At 38.8% G+C, this 18,802-nt stretch overlaps 1 protein-coding gene across 1 annotated transcript; it reads left to right on the plus strand.

Moving 5' to 3' along the window:
- The first annotated feature begins 358 nt into the window (after positions 1-358).
- On the plus strand, positions 359-15,251 carry LOC121413992 (transient receptor potential cation channel subfamily A member 1 homolog). The gene is made up of 16 exons (XM_041607023.1): positions 359-995; positions 1,344-1,435; positions 1,902-2,117; positions 2,550-2,670; positions 2,966-3,102; positions 6,340-6,461; positions 6,967-7,095; positions 7,754-8,217; positions 8,472-8,789; positions 9,287-9,427; positions 10,359-10,467; positions 10,741-10,832; positions 12,513-12,740; positions 13,321-13,389; positions 14,009-14,197; positions 14,895-15,251. The coding sequence occupies exons 1-16, from the start codon at positions 738-740 to the stop codon at positions 15,126-15,128; spliced, it is 2,919 nt and encodes a 972-aa protein (XP_041462957.1). The 5' UTR covers positions 359-737; the 3' UTR covers positions 15,129-15,251.
- The last annotated feature ends 3,551 nt before the right edge of the window (positions 15,252-18,802 follow it).

Below are 18,802 nucleotides of genomic sequence, written 5' to 3' on the forward strand. Positions count from 1 at the left end.
GTTTTTTGATAGTTTTGTAATACAGGAAAAGTATATCATTACCAGCTTATTCCAGATAGAGTCACTCTTCACATTCTCAGTATAAGTTTTTATTTTACAACTTCTTTAAAGGTAACGATATTATATAATTTTTAGCAAAAAAGGCAACATCACTACGTGATGGTATCATGCTGGAGCAAGCTAGTAATTATAATAAACTTATAAACTTATAAAAAGCTAGTAATTATAATAAACTTATAAAAGTTTTTGGTTTGGAATATTAAAGAATGTTTGTTGAAATATATGGTGCATCTGAACGTTTCAATTTAAAGACAATTACTTCTATAGAAACTTCTTTTGTTTGCATTACCAGGAAGGCCAACCTTGAAAAGATCGACGTCGACTACCACACCCCTCTCCAGGTTGCAGCAAATGCAGAGAGTTTCGACGTCATCATCGCTCTCATAGACCGCTATTACAACAGTAAAGGCCTTGCACAATCGTCCACCAAAGACAACCACGACACAGTGACCATTGTCAGTGAGGGTGGAAAGTCATCGACTGGGTTTGCAGATGGGAATGAACTCAATGTCATCGAGGAAGAGGACGATGTGACTGTGGTTGATGGCGGGCATGATGAGCGATTAGACGAAAGAGACGGAATCGAAGGATCGCTTATAGATATCACTGATCAAGCAAACGACGATGTCAATGGAGAAAGCAGTACAGCTCAGGAGGAGCTCGACAAAGACGAATCAATGGCAGCAGACGAAATGGTAGATGATGTCGAAGAAAACCAAGGTATTGATGTCGACGAAGATGGTGGAGTTGATTCCGTGATTGAGCAGGAGGGGCCGACCACGCCTGACGTAGTGGATGATAAGACCAGCATTGCGACTTTCAACGTCGAACCAGTCCCTGAACCGGTTGCCCAACCAATCAGCGAAGAGAAGGAGGAATCGTTGGCTGAATTCATTGACTGGGTGGTTATTGAAGATAGGGCCAAAGTATTGAAGGTAAATAGACAGGGAAATGATATGTTGAGATGGGAGGGAGGAAGAAGAAGGAGAAGAAGATGAAGAATAAGAAGAAGAAGAAGAGGAGGGAGGAGAAGAAGAAGAAGAAGAAGGAGGAGGAGGAGGAGGAGGAGGAGAAGAAGAAGAAGAAGGAGAAGAAGCAGCAGCAGAAGAAAAAGAATGGGGAGGAGAAGCAGAAGGAGGAGGAGAAGAAGAAGAAGAATTTGTAAAATCGTGGGGAACAGTACACGAAAAAAATATGTATACCGTAGAAGAAAGATTTATTGCATTAAAACTTAGTCTTTAGAGTCACTCTTCACATTCTCAGACTATGTTTTTATTTTAAAGCTTCTTTTGAGGTACAAGTCGAAGCTAAATGACGTCAGTGATGACGATATCAAGAAGTACATGGGACATGCTGCAATGAATGGACATACCGAGTAAGAAGCTTTGATTTTAGTATTTACAATTATTAAACTACTGTAAATCCTAAAGGAAGCCAATATTATTTCAATGTTAAATGTCACACTCTGTCAATTTGGAGTAATTAGAGCTAAATTTAGTCTTTAAAAACTGTCAAAAAAGCAGAAAATGCAGGTCCTATTAAGCTGATCTTTGACATTCTTCAATAAAAAGTTAATATTGATCAGTAACTAGGAAGTGTCATCTGTTTTATTTGGTTAAATCAGACCAGTTGCGTCAATGCCTAATTCAGATTCAGATTCATTAATCTATTGTCCTCAATGGAAATTCACTCTGTTGGCTTTACAAAATATACATACGATATTTACATAGATTATGCTGCACAACGATTCAACTAATATGCATTTATATACACACCTTAGATATTCGCATAAAAACAAATAATTAATTAAATCATTATTCTAATTATTACACAAAATCAAGGACGCTCGGAGTTTTGATTCGTTGGAAGCCAGAGGTTGTCGATTTTTACGACGATGACGGAAAGACACCGCTCCATCACGCCGCTGAGCACGGCCACGACGGCGTGGTCCAGGTGCTAACCAAAGCTAGCGCATCAGTAAATGCCACAACCATCGACCCCGTCAAATTGGGTTACAACAACCACATCAATGCCGACGATGTCACGGATAATACCAGGTGACTTTAACATCAATGAAATCACGTTGAATTATTTTGTGGAATAAAAAAGCCGCCTTGAAAAAAACTAAATTAATTAGATAAGAAGTATTTTCAAATGCTCATAATACTCACCAAATAATTTTTCTTATTACAAAATTTTACTTTTCTTTTGTTACATTTTTTAACGTTCTCACAAAGTTCACTTTGTATTCTCGTTTCCTCTCTTTCTTTTCCTTGTCATCTCTTTGCCTTTCTTCTCTTGTTTCTCACCCCCACGTTTAACTCTCGGTTTATCACTAAGCCTCACTTTCGATTTTTCCCCCTTTGTCAATCCTTGCCTGTCTTTACGTCATATTCTTTCATTCCCAATACTTTTTTTATCGATGATTAATAATACTGAGCTTTACTCGTCAATCCATTTTTTTTTCATGTATAATTCATACTATATAGATCCAGCAAGATGGCCCATGAAAGAACAGCCCTTCATTTAGCTGCCATGAACGGATTCGCCAAGTCAGTTCGATCACTTATCAAAGCTGGGGGTGATATCAATTTTTCTGACAAAAATGGGGTAAGCTAAGACTGTGCCCTAATGATACTCTACATACATCTATATTTTTGAAGTAAATTGATGTAAAATTCGTGTCAAGATAAAGCGCAAATTTCATTAATAAGAAACTGGAACCTTCAATGTAGATATATAGCAATTTCTAATTGAATTATTTCTAAACAATTTCTTCAAATTTATATTAAATGACGATATTTTCATTTCTCTACTAATGATTGTCGATGAATTGTCCTTCCCCCTTTTTTCTCTCCCTCTCTCCTTTTTTCTTTCCTTAACTTTTTGACGCAACCGTTTCTAGGTCACCCCGCTCCATTTGGCGTGCATCGGTGGCCATCTTGATGCCTTAAAACAACTCGTCGAACATGATGTCGACCTGTTGAGTCGTGATCATCGAGGTCGAAATTGTATGGAATATGCCGCTGATGGTGGAAATGAGTATGTCCATTATGAATACCTTATGTCGATATTTTGCTTTCAAAAACAATGTCTAATTTAAGAGAACATTTAAATTTCCTTTCATGTATTTACGCTATCACCCTACTACATTATTGTTTGTCATAGAATCATGTGCTACTTCTCTTTTTTCAAATTAGTTTTCCCTATATTTCTACACCTTTTACCCCCTTTTTGCTATCAATATGTTCCAAATACCCCATTAACCTGTTTCCATTGAATACGTCAACCTCATGTTTTGATGCCCCCATTTTGAAAACAATTTACTCTTATTCCTCTCTCTTAATTTGTAACTCCCAAGTTATCCTCGTATGTCAAATTTTTTTATCATTCCTATTCCCTGTCATCAGTATTTTCTATAACTGCTTTTGTTACTCCTATGATCGCCGCTAATGTCTTACTTTTGTTTTTTGTTTTGTAAGCTTTCATTGCGATTATTCCTTCTATGACATATTGTTATATGTTCTTACACCTCTTTTCTACCACTCTCTTAATGTGTCGCAAGTGCCTTCTGAAATTCACTTTTCGTCACCCCTATGTTGGTCATCTTTTTTCGTCACCCGTATGTTCGTCATCCCTTTTCGTTACCCCTATGCTGGTTACCCCTTTTCGTCACCCCTATGTTGGTCACCCCTTTCCGTCATCCCTATGTTGGTCATCCTTTTTTCGTCACCCCTGTGTTGGTTACCCCTTTCCGTTATCCCTATGTTGGTCATCCTTTTTCGTCACCCGTATGTTGGTCATCCCTTTTCGTCATCCCTATGTTGGTCACCCCTTTCCGTCATCCCTTATGTTGGTCATCCCTTTTCGTCACCCCTATGTTGGTCACCCCTTTCCGTCATCACTATGTTGGTCATCCCTTTTCGTCACCCCTATGTTGGTCATCCTTTTTTCGTCACCCCTGTGTTGGTTACCCCTTTCCATTATCCCTATGTTGGTCATCCTTTTTCGTCACCCGTATGTTGGTCATCCCTTTTCGTCTTCCCTATGTTGGTCACCCCTTTCCGTCATCTCTATGTTGGCCATCCCTTTTCGTTACCCCTATGTTGGTCACCCCTTTGCGTCATCCCGATGTTGGTCATCCCTTTTCCGTTATCCCTATGTTGGTCATCCCTTTTTCGTCACCCTTATGTTGGTCATCCCTTTTCGTCACCCCTATGTTGGTCACTCTTTTTCGTAACCCTTATGTTGGTCATCCCTTTTCGTCACCCCTATGATGGTTACCCCTTTTCGCCACCCGTATGTTGGTCACCCCTTTCCGTCATCCCTATGTTGGTCATCCCTTTTCGTCACCCGTATGTTGGTCATCCTTTTTTGTCACCCCTATGTTGGTCACCCCTTTCCGTTATCCCCATGTTGGTCATCCTTTTTTTGTCACCCCTATGTTGGTCACCCCTTTCCGTTATCCCTATGTTGGTCATCCCTTTTCGTCACCCCTATGTTGGTTATCCCTTTTTCTTCACCCTTATGTTGGTCATCCCTTTTCGTCACCCCTACTGTTGGTCATCCCTTTTCGTCACCCCTATGTTGGTCATCCCTTTTCGTCACCTCTATGTTGGTCATCCCTTTTCGTCACCCTATGCTGATTACCCCTTTTCGCCACCCGTATGTTGGTCACCCCTTTCCGTCATCCCTTTGTTGGTCACTCCTTTTCGTCACTCCTACTGTTGGTCATCCCTTTTCGTCACCCCTGTGTTGGTCACCCCTTTTCGTCATCCCTATGTTGGTCATCCCTTTTCGTCACCCGTATGTTGGTCATCCTTTTTTGGCACCCCTGTTTTTGTCATCCCTTTCCGTTATCCCTATGTTGGTCATCCCTTTTTCATCACCCTCATGTTGGTCATCCTTTTTCGTCACCCCTATGTTGGTTATCCCTTTTCGTCACCCTTATGTTGGTCATCCCTTTTCGTCACTCTTATGTTGGTAACCCCTTTTCGTCACCTTTTTGTCGGTCATCCTTTTAAGTATCCCATTTCGTCACCCCTATGTTCGTCACCCCTTTTCGTCTTCCCTATGTTGGGCATCCCTTCCTCGTCACCCTTATCTTCGTCACCCTTTTCGTCACCTCTATGTTGGTCATCCCTTTTCGTCACCCTATGCTGATTACCCCTTTTCGCCACCCGTATGTTGGTCACCCCTTTCCGTCATCCCTTTGTTGGTCACCCCTTTCCGTTATCCCTATGTTGGTCATCCTTTTTTGTCACCCCTATGTTGGTCACCCCTTTCCGTTATCCCTATGTTGGTCATCCCTTTTCGTCACCCCTATGTTGGTTATCCCTTTTTCTTCACCCTTATGTTGGTCACTCCTTTTCGTCACCCCTACTGTTGGTCATCCCTTTTCGTCACCCCTATGTTGGTCATCCCTTTTCGTCACCTCTATGTTGGTCATCCCTTTTCGTCACCCTATGCTGATTACCCCTTTTCGCCACCCGTATGTTGGTCACCCCTTTCCGTCATCCCTTTGTTGGTCACTCCTTTTCGTCACCCCTACTGTTGGTCATCTATTTTCGTCACCCCTGTGTTGGTCACCCCTTTTCGTCATCCCTATGTTGGTCATCCCTTTTCGTCACCCGTATGTTGGTCATCCTTTTTTTGACACCCCTGTTTTTGTCACCCCTTTCCGTTATCCCTATGTTGGTCATCCCTTTTTCATCACCCTCATGTTGGTCATCCTTTTTCGTCACCCCTATGTTGGTTATCCCTTTTTCGTCACCCTTATGTTGGTCATCCCTTTTCGTCACTCTTATGTTGGTAACCCCTTTTCGTCACCTTTTTGTCGGTCATCCTTTTAAGTATCCCATTTCGTCACCCCTATGTTGGTCACCCCTTTTCGTCTCCCCTATGTTGGTCATCCCTTCCTCTTCACCCTTATGTCCGTCATCCCTATTTGTCCCCCGTATGATCTGATGCCATATGGTTTGTCATTCCCAGTTTCGTCAGATTTGTTCTGATAAAATCTATATATCTATCTCCTTACTCTATAAATCAATCACTCAAATATGGGTTTTAAGATTGATCCTTAAATGGGAACAGGAAATGACAAATTCTAACCCCCTGCCTTTATAGTTTTTAAGATTTTGTTTAGTTTTGTTTTAACCTACATTAATATGAGTTTCAATTATATTAAAAACAAGAGAGAATTAAGCATCATATGTTGTCGCCCACATTTCCAATCGAATCTAATTAGTTTACTTATACCGCGTTCCGTTTGTGTTAAAGGAACATAGCATACTATTTGCTAAGCCATCCCGACTGGAAACAAATAATGTCATCAAGCTCGTGGGATGAGTATCATAAGGACAGATCAACCCCGATGAAGAAACTCATAGAGAAAATGCCAGGTAAGCAAATATGTCATCATTCAGGGTTGATGCCTCGACGGAGCAGGGGACGAAGCATCTCTTCGACTTTCAAGTAGTGTAAAGAGGAGAGATATAAGGAGGGAGAAGGAAAAGTTAGAGGAGGGGAAAGAAATAAAATCATGAAACGTGGAAGAGCGTTTAATCGACATTTGCCGTCTGATAAGTTGTCAGATCTGACAACTTTCCTTGATTTTGATTGGCTGAGAATCGCAGATCCGATGGTAACATATTTTGTGAGATGAAACATCTCACAAATCCTTTCAAGAAATGCCCTTCCCCCACGGGTACAGTACGTGGACCATCACAAGAATTATGTCAATTTCTTTGTGTCGGCAGAATGAAAGACGAAATGAAAAATTAATCGTTCTTAACTGACTTAACATGTTTGGAAATACCGTGATTAGGGCAAGTTCGAGATAACCTTCCATCATGTTTATTTTGTAGATTTTTCTCCATCTTCTTCATCGTTTTTTTTTCTTTTCAGATGTAGCGCAAGCTGTCATGGACAAGTGTATTGAAGTCTCTCCATATGCTGACCGTAAAGATGAAGAATTCTGGATTGAATTTTACTACGAATTCTTGGAGGACTCGTTCTCACTCTGGGAAAATAACAGTAAGCAATCATCACTCTTCCTTTTCTCCCCCTCCCTCCCCCTCTCTCTCTTTCTCCCTCTCCCCTTCTCTATTTCTCTGTCTCTCTCTCTCTCTCTCTCTCTCTCTCACACACACACTCTGTTTCCCTCTCTTTATTTCACTTCCTATTATTTTCTCTATCTATCTATCTATCTATCTATCCGGATGTCTGTCTGTCTATTATTCTATATATATATATATATATATATATATATCAGGAATGCGATACAAATTCACGAGTAATGCAGTTTTTGCCATGCCAACAAATAAGTTCTTTTATTCAACTCTCCAAAAAGAACTTACTTGTTGGCATTGCAAAAACTGCATTACTCGTGAATTTGTTTCGCATTCCTGATGTCTTATTATTGCCAATACGTGGAAAACCAAGATGCTCGTACATATATATCAAATATATATTCATATCTATTTATATTCATATATTTTCACTATCTTTCTTTCTTTTCAATATGTTACATGTTGTAATTCATGTAATTTAGATTTCATCACCTAATGTGCACTTTAAAATAATAAGCAGGCACTGAATTATCTGTCCACAAGAATTCATTATCGTTACAGAGCTACGAATTGTTAGATTTCTATTTCATTTCCCTCGTATGTGTCTTATCTATTTTCGATAGATAAAAACATCCCCAACACCAACAACAATAATGACAGCCTACAGGATGAAACGCCACTGACCGAAACACAATCCACACCTACCAACGATGAGACAGACACCCTGCAAGAAGGTGAAACACAGGAAGAAGACGGCGAAACACAGCACAGTGAATCGGAGCATGGCGCCAACCAAATCGCTGACGAAACACAAGCTGATGGTGACGACACCGCTCTGGAGAATGAGACGTCATTCACCGACCAGCCGGATGATAGTGGTAAGATCAACGGCGGATTCAAGGTTGACGAAGGCGACATCGAAGCTCAAAAGCCAGAGGGCATAGCCAGCTACAAAGAGTTACAGGATGAACAAGAAGAAGTTCTGATAGTGACGGCGTACGACGATGACGGTCGTTTGAGAGCCAAAATGAGACCTTATTCAAGTAGCCCTGCAAGGATGGTGAAAAATCATCCCCTGATTGCCATGGTAAGTAACACTTGCATGTATAAGATGCCTTCTTAAATATATCATACTCCAGATGCATTTTGCGGATCTTTATTTTGGATTTATTTTTATTATTTGTAGCAAGCTAATAACGTGTATGGGAAAACATAACTCTGACAGAAGATAAAACCCATCTCTTTCTATACATTCTAGAAGCCAGTATATCCATTAGTTATATTCTTTATTAAAAACGCGCTTTCATGGTCGTTACTTACGGTTGGCTCGTTTCATTTTAGGTTAAATCAGAGCGGACCGACCTCCTCACCCATCCCCTAGTCGTCAGCCTTCTGAACCATAAATGGTCAAACCTTGGTCGCTACGTCTTCTGGCCGTCACTCATCATCTACTTTATCTTCCTGGTGATGCTTACTGGTTACGTGACCGCGGTTGCACCGCAGTACTATGCCGACGTTTCCAACGGGACGGATCTCGAGTGGTTTGGTGACGGCGAGCAGCGCTGGATCGACGGTATTCCGCAGGACACTCTGGTTGTTTTTGCGGTCAGTGGTCACTGGGTCATACTAGTCTTGGCAGTATTACATCTCCTGTGTGAGGTAAAGTATCTACAAGAAATGTGATGTTATTATGTATTTACGAATAAATCTCCCCGCACTGTTCACACTAAGTTGCCCATTCACATCACCCTTACATGGTATCAATATCAGCTCTCTGAGAGGTATGAATCCGTGTTTTACAATCGCTAGTGGTGAATGTATATACAGCTGGTGGGAAAAGTGAGGGGTGTTTACCAAGACGGCGTCAGCATCACAATTGAGAACAGAATGTCAAGAATTGAATGGACAAAGAACATGATAATTGCAAGAGGTACAACTCGTGCACTAAAAGGCCAGTATCGAAGATATACATCCCTATGTGTTCTCGTGATTCGTGAAAGAGCGATAAACATGGAGCTTTCCATTATGATTTTGTTCATATATATTTTATTGTTTGTCTCGCTATGAGTTTCATCTTTTTTTCTCTGTATTGATGGGATATATTACAAGGGAAATATCACTATGATGAATCCATTTTTTTTTAATCCTCTCTGAAGCTTATTCTTCTGGTGATACAGAGACTGTCCTATTTCCGGTTTCGGAAGCTTGTTGAATGGTCCGTGTATATCTTGGCTATTCTCTTCGTCATACCTTTCGCTGGACAGACTGAATATCAACCAAGTATATCACTGCGTATGGTAAGATCCCTCCCAAAGACACTATAAAACTGAAGTCTTCGGCAATACCCTAGCATGGTTAAGAAAACATCAAATTTGGAAAATGAAAACTCACACATAACGTGCTTTTTATGTGTAAATTGGATTGTGTTTGATACTGTTTTTTCCATGCGCTTATACGTAAATTGTAATGTATCATTCACTGATTTGTCATATTGCAAAGAAAGTGTATTTGGTAGCAATTCTGTGTTCAAGTCCCATTACGTGATTACATATTGCGATTTCTTCGCTCCCAGTGTTTCATTAGACAGATATCGACCCGTATCTGTGCCCCGTTGCTTAGAAGTTACTGTTATGGTAACTTTGTCATCCAATGATAACTACCATGTTAACGCTAATCACCAACCAATCAAAATCAAGTATTCCTTTTAAGTTAAAATTGGATGGCAAAGTTACCATAATTATAACTTTTATGCGACGGGACCCTGGACCCTGGTGTAATTTGGGGGAAAATAGAATGATTATACGAAACGCAGGGGGTTCTTTTACGCAGCAAAGCGTTCAGAATGGAAGCATGAGCTTTTAATTGCTTGGGATTAAATGTTCTTCTTTAATTTGGTAACGAGAGTACCGAAATGATGACGTCAGTTGCCATGGTGTAATGGCGGCCTGGTTCTAAACAAATGAACCCGCCGAATTTAAGCGTGTGTTTCTCATACATGTCATAGGAGAAACGGCTGCTATCGGAATTTGATCGCTTGCAACTTTCAGTCGAGCCAAAGTCATACAAATGTGTACAGACGATCGTCAGCTTCGACTATGTTTAGAACTACCCCGCCATGACACCATGGCAACTGACGTCCCAATTCGGTACTCTATAGATGATAGCTTTTTAAGTTATGGATTCCCAGTTTCTAAAAACCAATCTATCTCCATTGACATGTTGACACAGGGATGGCAGTGGCAGTGCGGTTCAGTAGCAGTATGCCTTGCATGGATCAACTTCATTATGTTCCTAAGACGATTTTCATTCCTTGGTCTTTATGTTCTCATGTTCATGGGTAAGTTTGGTTGCCATGGTAACCTTGAATTTATAATCGTCATCAGGATATATTATGTGTACTTTATGTGACTCAGGATCCTATAAGATGAAATAAAGTCTTAACCACCTACAGCACTAAGTTATTGTACATGTAGTTGCTGCTGGAAATGTGCTATTAGTCATTATTTCACTGCATATGTATACTTTGCAATCGCAGGGCAAACGCCCAAAATAATGTTAAATTGTTTCTCTCAACCTTTTTCTAATTTTTCGGCTTCTTGATCCACCGCAGATATTCTTCGAAGCTTCCTAAAATTCATCTTGGTTCTGTTCTGTTTTCTGATGGCCTTTGCCCTCGCTTTCTACATGTTGCTCCTTAATCAGGTAATAGGTCATTCAGTTTTATTGGATTCATTCTTATTAACACATAAGATAGATTGATAAAGACACTTAAACAACGAGGTCATACTTTGAATTAAGAATGTTAACGTTTTCGACTGAAAGAACAGCAATGTACCATGTGTTCTTTACATTAATTTACTATCATTTTTTTCAAAGATGTAGTCAGATGAATTCACAAAGGCCAAATCAGTAAGACTGTACCTTGTTATTTTTTAATGACAGTGAAAAATACCGAAACGTGGATTAAAACCGATATCTTTTCAATGTTGTCGCCAAAATAATCTTTTCGTAAAAAAAACCTATAAAGATGGGTAGAATTTTCGAACGAAATGGCTCTCAAAGGTTGGTACAAATTAGCCTCCGGAATTTTAACCACATGGCCCAGGGTTTTAATCCCACCGGGACACTCGACTTTTATCTACATTTATCATTTTCTCGATCAACATGATCAAGGTGTAGTACTTGTGTGCCGGGGGAAGAAATTCATTGAGTGCTCGAGAATGAACCAAACATTGGTAACCTTACTAAAGCTGGGGCAATATAAAGTGCGTAACAAAAAAAAATTACGCTTTGAAAAAGCCTGGGGAATTAAAAAAATATACAACATGTGTGTAATTTTTTCACATATAATCTTGTGTTTGGGTCTCATCTATCCAATGAAATTAAAAGTTTTGACAGAATGTTACACTTGTGTGAGCACTGTCCAGTTTTGTAAAGCACGCAGAAATCTTTTTTGCGCAGAAATGCTTTTTTTCGCGCTCTGTTAAGGGGAAAGGGCGAAATAGAACTTACCCTGCAAAACATTTCTCATACATTTCCTTTGCACTTTTAGTCCGTTTAAATAAAGCGAATACATTCAAGCATTTTGTAACAATTTTGCCACCCAAATTGAAATTTCAACACTTAGTAAGCACAACCTTTACCCTTTTTGTGCCAGCTGGATCTGAGGACATAACTGAATCTGAACAAAAGTTTATATCAGACATCTCCAGCATTTTTTCACTAAGTTCTTATCATTTAAAGTGGGTTTACATTTCATTTTCATTTAATAATTGTTTCTCCACACTTTTTCCAAGCTTGACAATGATTAACAAAATAAAAATCAAGCCTAAGCCATTTTATGTAAATCACAGCTCAGTGTAAAACAAATATCGTCACGATGGCCTCAGTGTGTAGGGGAGTGGGGTGGGGCGCAATGCACTCTTTGAAGTGTTTTGGGCAAAGAAACCAGTTTAAAAGGGTAACAAATATCTACAAATCAATTTTACTAGCAAAATTCCATATGTTCTTCATGATTAAGGTCTACCTTTATTCGCAGAACTATTTCAAAGTTCTGCGCAAATCATTTTCCACTAACTTTTCAAAAGTGAGTGGTGCTCACTCAAGCGGAAAGATTTTCGACGGTTATATCGTCATTTGCTTAAATGGATCTGTACCAATGCTAAAATGCGGAAAAATCTTCAGGGTATTACAAATATATAATTTTACAGGATTTGTTCAAAGTGAAAACTTTTTTGATACGCACTGTAGTTTGAGACGATTGTAAATAGTGCATTAGGCGCTGTATAAATGTTTCATATTATTTTAATTGTTATCAATATTTTCAGAGTTTGTAAAATCCTGATATCTCTCACTCTTACTCTTCTCCACACACTGCCACAGCCGCCATTCAACCGCATTGAGCAATCCCTAGTGAAGACCATGGCCATGATGTTAGGTGACTTTGACTTCGTTGGGATCTTCCACAGACAGAACTACCTAGGTACTGAGAATACTCTGGATGTTAACGAAGATGACTTCTTCCTGACATCCGTCTTCTACAAGGCCATCACTTACGTCATGTTTGCTGTCTTTGTTGCAGTGATGTCGATCATTGTCGTCAATCTTTTGGTATGTAGCCTTAGATATGCTTGAATCTGTGGGTATTTATTAGTTGTTGTCTCAGACATGTATAATGAAAATTATGAAATATATTATCAGTGCGTCGCCCTTTTTACGGGAACTGCAGACCACCACAAGTTCGCAAAAACTCCCCGAATATTCAGCATCATAATCGATTTCATTGTAATACTGGTCGTCGATTAAACTCTTGTCATCGCCCTTTCGGAAATACATCGCATCCATATCCGCACCTCATTTTGCCCCTGATTTCACCACTAATATACTTCGATAACCGTTGTACCCGGAATATGTTTAGTATATCTCAGTATTCTTTCCATTTTAGGTGAATACAAAATATCTGTTCTTAGTATTTCGAGTCAACGTGTTTGAAGCAATAATAATAAAAAAAGCATTGGTATTGTATTTGACTTATCTTGACAAATCATTGATAGTTGTACAGCCTTGTTGTTTTTATTATCATTATTATCATTCCTACTTTTTTGTGCATTTAACGGAAAATAGAATTAATATCGACTTCTGATTAATTTGAATGATTCTGATAAGCTTTTATTATCATCGTCTCTAACAGATTGGTTTAGCTGTCTATGACGTTCATGAGATCAGACGAAAGGCCAAGTACCATCGTCTTGCCTTGCGAGTAGGTCAAATATAAATCATAAATATTTATTTTAATTGTACTATAATTATTATTGATATATTCATCTTGTCACTTGAATTCGTTTCTTTTGACGTTCCCTGATAAGGAATTAAGATGACTGGTTGTAGGAGCATGATTTATAAAAGAAAACTTTGACAAGCGAAATCCCCCACCCCCACCCCTAAAAAACACTTTCATGGTGCGTTTTCCTGTCGTTTCTTTTATAACAAGCGCACCCAAAAGGTTATGTGAATAAATGGATAAATAAGTAAATGAATAAGTAAATAAATAAATAAATAGATATATGAATAAATATATAAATGAATGAATAAAAACTGAATAAATAAATGAATAAAAAAGTAAGTAAATGAATGAATGAATGAATAAAAAATGATTGAATAAATAAAAAGATGGATAGATAGATAGATAGATAAATGAATAATTCTTTTGGTTTCAGCCGGGGCCGCGTTTCAAATATGCCCCTCTCCCTCCCTAGATCAGCCACTCGATTGATGGATAATAAAGTTTGAAGGGAATATCCCTAATTTCGTATTCATCACGCGTTGTTTGACTGCAGTCAAGTATTTTAAACTATCCCTTTATTTTCATAATGAATCAGGTGGAGACTATCATGGAGGTCCAGCAGTATCTTCCGGTCTGTATCTGGAGGCGAGTGATGCGATCCAAGAAGCGGTATTACCCTAACAACGGATGCTGCCCGAGGGTGAGGCGCGGATGCAGAGTGATGACGGGGGACAGGAGGGTAGTCAAAGAAGCCATCTTGGTCTCCGAGAGGACTGCTGCAGAGGTGAGGCAGTTATGGGGGAGGGGTTAGTTAGAATTATGACTTAAAAATAAACAAAATAATGATTAATGTTGATGACATTGGGAATAATAGAGATAATTACATATAGAGCGCTTTACCATGTTTTTTTAACTATTTTGGGGGGGATGATTGAGGTGATCGTGGAGGTGGTACTTGTGGTGCTGGTGCTTGTTAATTTCAGGGGAGAGTTTCATCGACGTTTACGTCCGACAAGTTGTCATATCTGGCAACTTTCTTTGATTTTGATTGGCCGAAGAGTGCAGTTCCTTTGGTCTGTCGAATAAAACTTCCGACAAGTCCATTCATGAAACGCATCACAGGAATGGATCCTGGATCTACCATGAGGGTTAATAAGGGGGATAATAAAGCCACAAAGTTCACTACTCTTTGGGCCTCTTTCCCGTCGAAAGAAAAGCATTCGGACAAGGACAAACAATTAATATCAGCTTCCGAAAAAGGGCCTTCCAAAAGGAGGCATGGCCTTTTTACCCCTCCAATAAAAGCGCTCCTGGTGATAATGGTCGTATGATGATACTATTGATTGTGGAGACGATGGAGATGATAATGATAATTACCATGAGGGCGATGATGAATTTAAGCATCGATTCCTCAAAAAATAAGTGCATGTATGGAGGGCGAGCTATGTAAGTAAAGTACTGTTTTTAATCCTCATATTTAGGGAGGTCACTTAAAGGAGCGCCTTTCCAATGATGACTTTTACATTCACATGAAGCAGCGACTGGAATCTATCGATGGAAAGATGATGACGACGAACAGCCGAACGGCCAGTGAATACCCGAAGAGGGACGACGAGATCCGAAGTATCCGCGATCGTTTCGATCGGATGGAGAGGAAGATCGACGCGCTCATCAGCCGTAAAAAACTAAAACATGAGGACGAGATGACCAAATAATCTACATAAGCTTTTTGTTATTCATAAATATACTGTTAGAAAAAATGTATGAAAGAAGATAAGTTATAGAGAAGTTATGGGAAATGTGCATTTTACATCAAGGTGACCCGCCGAAACTGCACTGCAGATATACAGGGATTACATGACATTTCTTCCAGCAACAATAATTGCAGCTCCGCTGTTAATTCCACACTATACTAATCGAATGACTAACTTCAACCCTGGGTTTATTCCTATCTTAAACCTTTTCCTAAACCTATATAAAAACCCTATATCTTAGACGAAATAAATCACGGAGCAATGTCGTCGGAGTAAATGTCGTGTCACCAGATAAAGAGATCAAGATTGAGTGTTCCAATGTGTTAATGTATATTCCATCGTAAGGTAATTGGTATAATGGTTATGATGTACATAATTATTATTAGTCATATTTATTCGTGAACAATATAATTTGCAATGTAAAATCATTTGAAAGAATTTTAGTAGTATTCATTTGGGGTTGTGACTCGTCGGGGGGGGGGGGGGTAGGTACGCTAAGTGGTATTGGTATAAAATATCAGACTATACTGTATTTCTGTATTCAAAATCAGTTGGTTGTCCGCATAATGCCATACTTCCCATGTAACCCTCCCGATTGATTTGTATTTAGTCAATTAGATTCATTTCCTTTCACTTCCATTATGTGAGAAAATCCTGACTATAGAGATGATTAGGACGGAGAATGAGCCCCCCCCCCCCCCATCCGCCCCCTCACTTATAACGATTAGGCGAACATTTTTCCTCTTACTCGCAAATGAGGCAAAATATATACACACAATTGTTACTCAACCTAGTTCTATTCTACATATTCTAGTCGAATACATTGTTCCTGCGTTATAATGTACGTCCAAATTCCCTCATCATAAGCCTTTCGACATGTTCGAGGGACTTCTTCCTCACGCCATAATCATTATATTTCATAAACATCTTAATTTATTCGTTGATTTTCTGTAAAATATCCCGCAAAATAGTAAATTGTCTTTCCCAGCTGGCAAATTAAGTTCAGAAGTACTTTTTCATGAATATTTTTACATATTAATTCGTTCGTTTTTGTTTGCTTCAATTTTTATTTTCGTGTAATTGTACGCATGGTGTGTTGGTTAAATCAAATGCCATATTGAAAAGAACAGTTATTGGTATGTTCGTATTTAATGTTTTTTCAACTCATATACCCGAATTTACAAATGAGTTTTCAACAATGGATTAAATTTGATACATGAATGTTTAATTTGTACGTCATAAATGGGGGTGGGTGTCAATGTGAAACGTCATCGTATGGCGTCAAATAATCATTCCATGCATGTGTTAACAATAAGACACCATTGTGAATTTCAGCCGTTTCGTCATGTTAGCTGTATGCTGCTACACAGTAAAAAAAATAATAAATAGCACAATGTATAAGCCTATCACTCTAACAACAAGTTGTTATAACTGGGCGTTGTGGCGTGCGCCTATAATCCAAGCTGTGGGGAAGTTACAAATTGATGCAGACGTTCGAGGTTCGAGCCCTGGTCACGTCTTTCGGATGGTGACGTTAAAGGTCGGTCCCAGACGTAAATAATCATATCTGATTGATACACGTCTGACAAAACTCAAATACACACACACAACAAGTTGTTTAAGCTTGGTTTGTAATTACTAACATGCACTTTTTAAACAACTTGTTTAAAAAGTTCAGACAGCTGTTTAAAAAGTTACACACAAGTTAGAGTGACGGGCTTAAAACGGGACTTAAATCCTACAATGTGCCTGAGATTTTAAACAATGTTTTTACAGTGTATAGATTTAATTAAATCACGTACGTAGAGCAAGGATAAAAAAATGTGTTGAGCTTTTATTATGTATACATATATTTTTCTGTTGAATGAACGGAGATTGAACAGAATAATATTCCCTCTTAGGGAAAATAGCAGCAGCATTAAGGCAGAACAATATGAAGTTAGAGGAGTTTAAAAGGAAAGCCAGTGAGAACGACGAAGGGAAGAAGAACAAAAACAAGAAACAAAAAGATCAAGAGCAATATGAACAACAATAATAAAAAGATAATAAGATGATAATTTATAATGATGATGATGATGATTATGATGATGATGATGGTGGTGATAGTGGTGGTGACGATGTCGATGACACTTACCGCAGACAGAATAAATTAGAATTAAAATTAGGGTGCGTTTACAATGCAAAGATTTACAAGTCTTATGCACAGTGGCGGCACCAGGATTTTCAAAGTGGGGGGGCAAATGGGGGGCAAAAGAAAATATTGGGGGGGCAAGGGCAGTCAAAAATTTTTTTGCATGTGTGGAAAAATCGAGCGCGAAGCGCGAGTTTTAGTGGCCCCAATAAACATTTTTTTGTTACACTTGATATAAACAGAAATTTTTGTAAAATCAGGTAATGCTTAATGGAGCAAAGTTATTGATCAAATTCATGAACTGAACATTTACATATATGTAATCTTAAGGCGTAGACCTATTCTACTTTTACATTTTTGTATCACATCAGAAAAAATGCATGATCGCATTGTAAAAGACTTCAATATTTAATTTCTGTTCTCTTTTTCATATCTTATTTTTTTCATACATAGGCCTAATAATTTTCTTCCGAAGACAGGAAAGTTTTTAATACACAGGGTAAAGTTTATTTTCAAATATACTATAGTTGGGTGTCTTGTTATGAGAATATAGCCTAATAGATACAGACATTCCCCTCGTGGAAAGGTCGAAAATTTAAGAGGGAGGGGACAGAACACCCATCGCAGATTGCACATCTTTACATAGCCTATTTACTTTTTCACTAAAAACCATGACGGTGACAAATTATGAACGAAGAGTTCAAGCATTCTTATTTGTTAATGAAGCAAATCGATGAGTTTAATCCAAATTTTACATGAGTAGATGCATATTTATTTCAAGGAAGGGGGCAGACTTTGAGTATTATTCCTCCACGCCTCCCCCCCAAAGAATAAACATTGCTGACGACAGAATACACGCCATGTACTGTAGTTTAACACTTACATTAGCTTGTGTATCACACATTGAAATGTCTGCCTTAATGCAAGATATAACAAGCGATATAAACTTATTACAAACTAATAGTGTGCGAGGAAGCCAACAGCGACTAAGTGAGAAAATTTTCAAGTTTTGAAGAGCAGAAAATGGTATTTTAGATCACTTCACAGCTGAGCTTGAATATGTAGTACGACAGCATCTACTTATTTACAAATTACTGTATAATTTTCTTTTAAGTCCTCAAAATTTCTGGGGGGGCAACTGGGGGGGCAAAGCTTCTGAGTGGGGGGGCAAATGCCCCCCCATGCCCCCCCTTGGTGCCGCCACTGCTTATGCATAACCAATGCAAGATATATACTCAGGGAAATTTGTAACAATAATGTCACTTTCATGGATATAGAATAGGGGGCTAACTAGTTTTGTCATCTTTCTTTCTTTCTTCTTTCTTTCTTTCTTTCTTTCTCTCTCTCTTTCTTTCTTTCTTTTTCCAGAGAGCTGATTATTAGGCCTACAGGTAAGGGGTGATGTGAGAAGAAGAATAGAAAGAGGAAAAAAAATAAGACGGAGAGGAAAAGGAGAATAAGAGTTCAGATGCGCAGGCCAATGACACAGAGAGGCGAAAACGCA

This window comes from Lytechinus variegatus, chromosome 4, assembly GCF_018143015.1.
Source record: "Lytechinus variegatus isolate NC3 chromosome 4, Lvar_3.0, whole genome shotgun sequence".
Lineage (NCBI taxonomy): Eukaryota > Metazoa > Echinodermata > Echinoidea > Temnopleuroida > Toxopneustidae > Lytechinus > Lytechinus variegatus.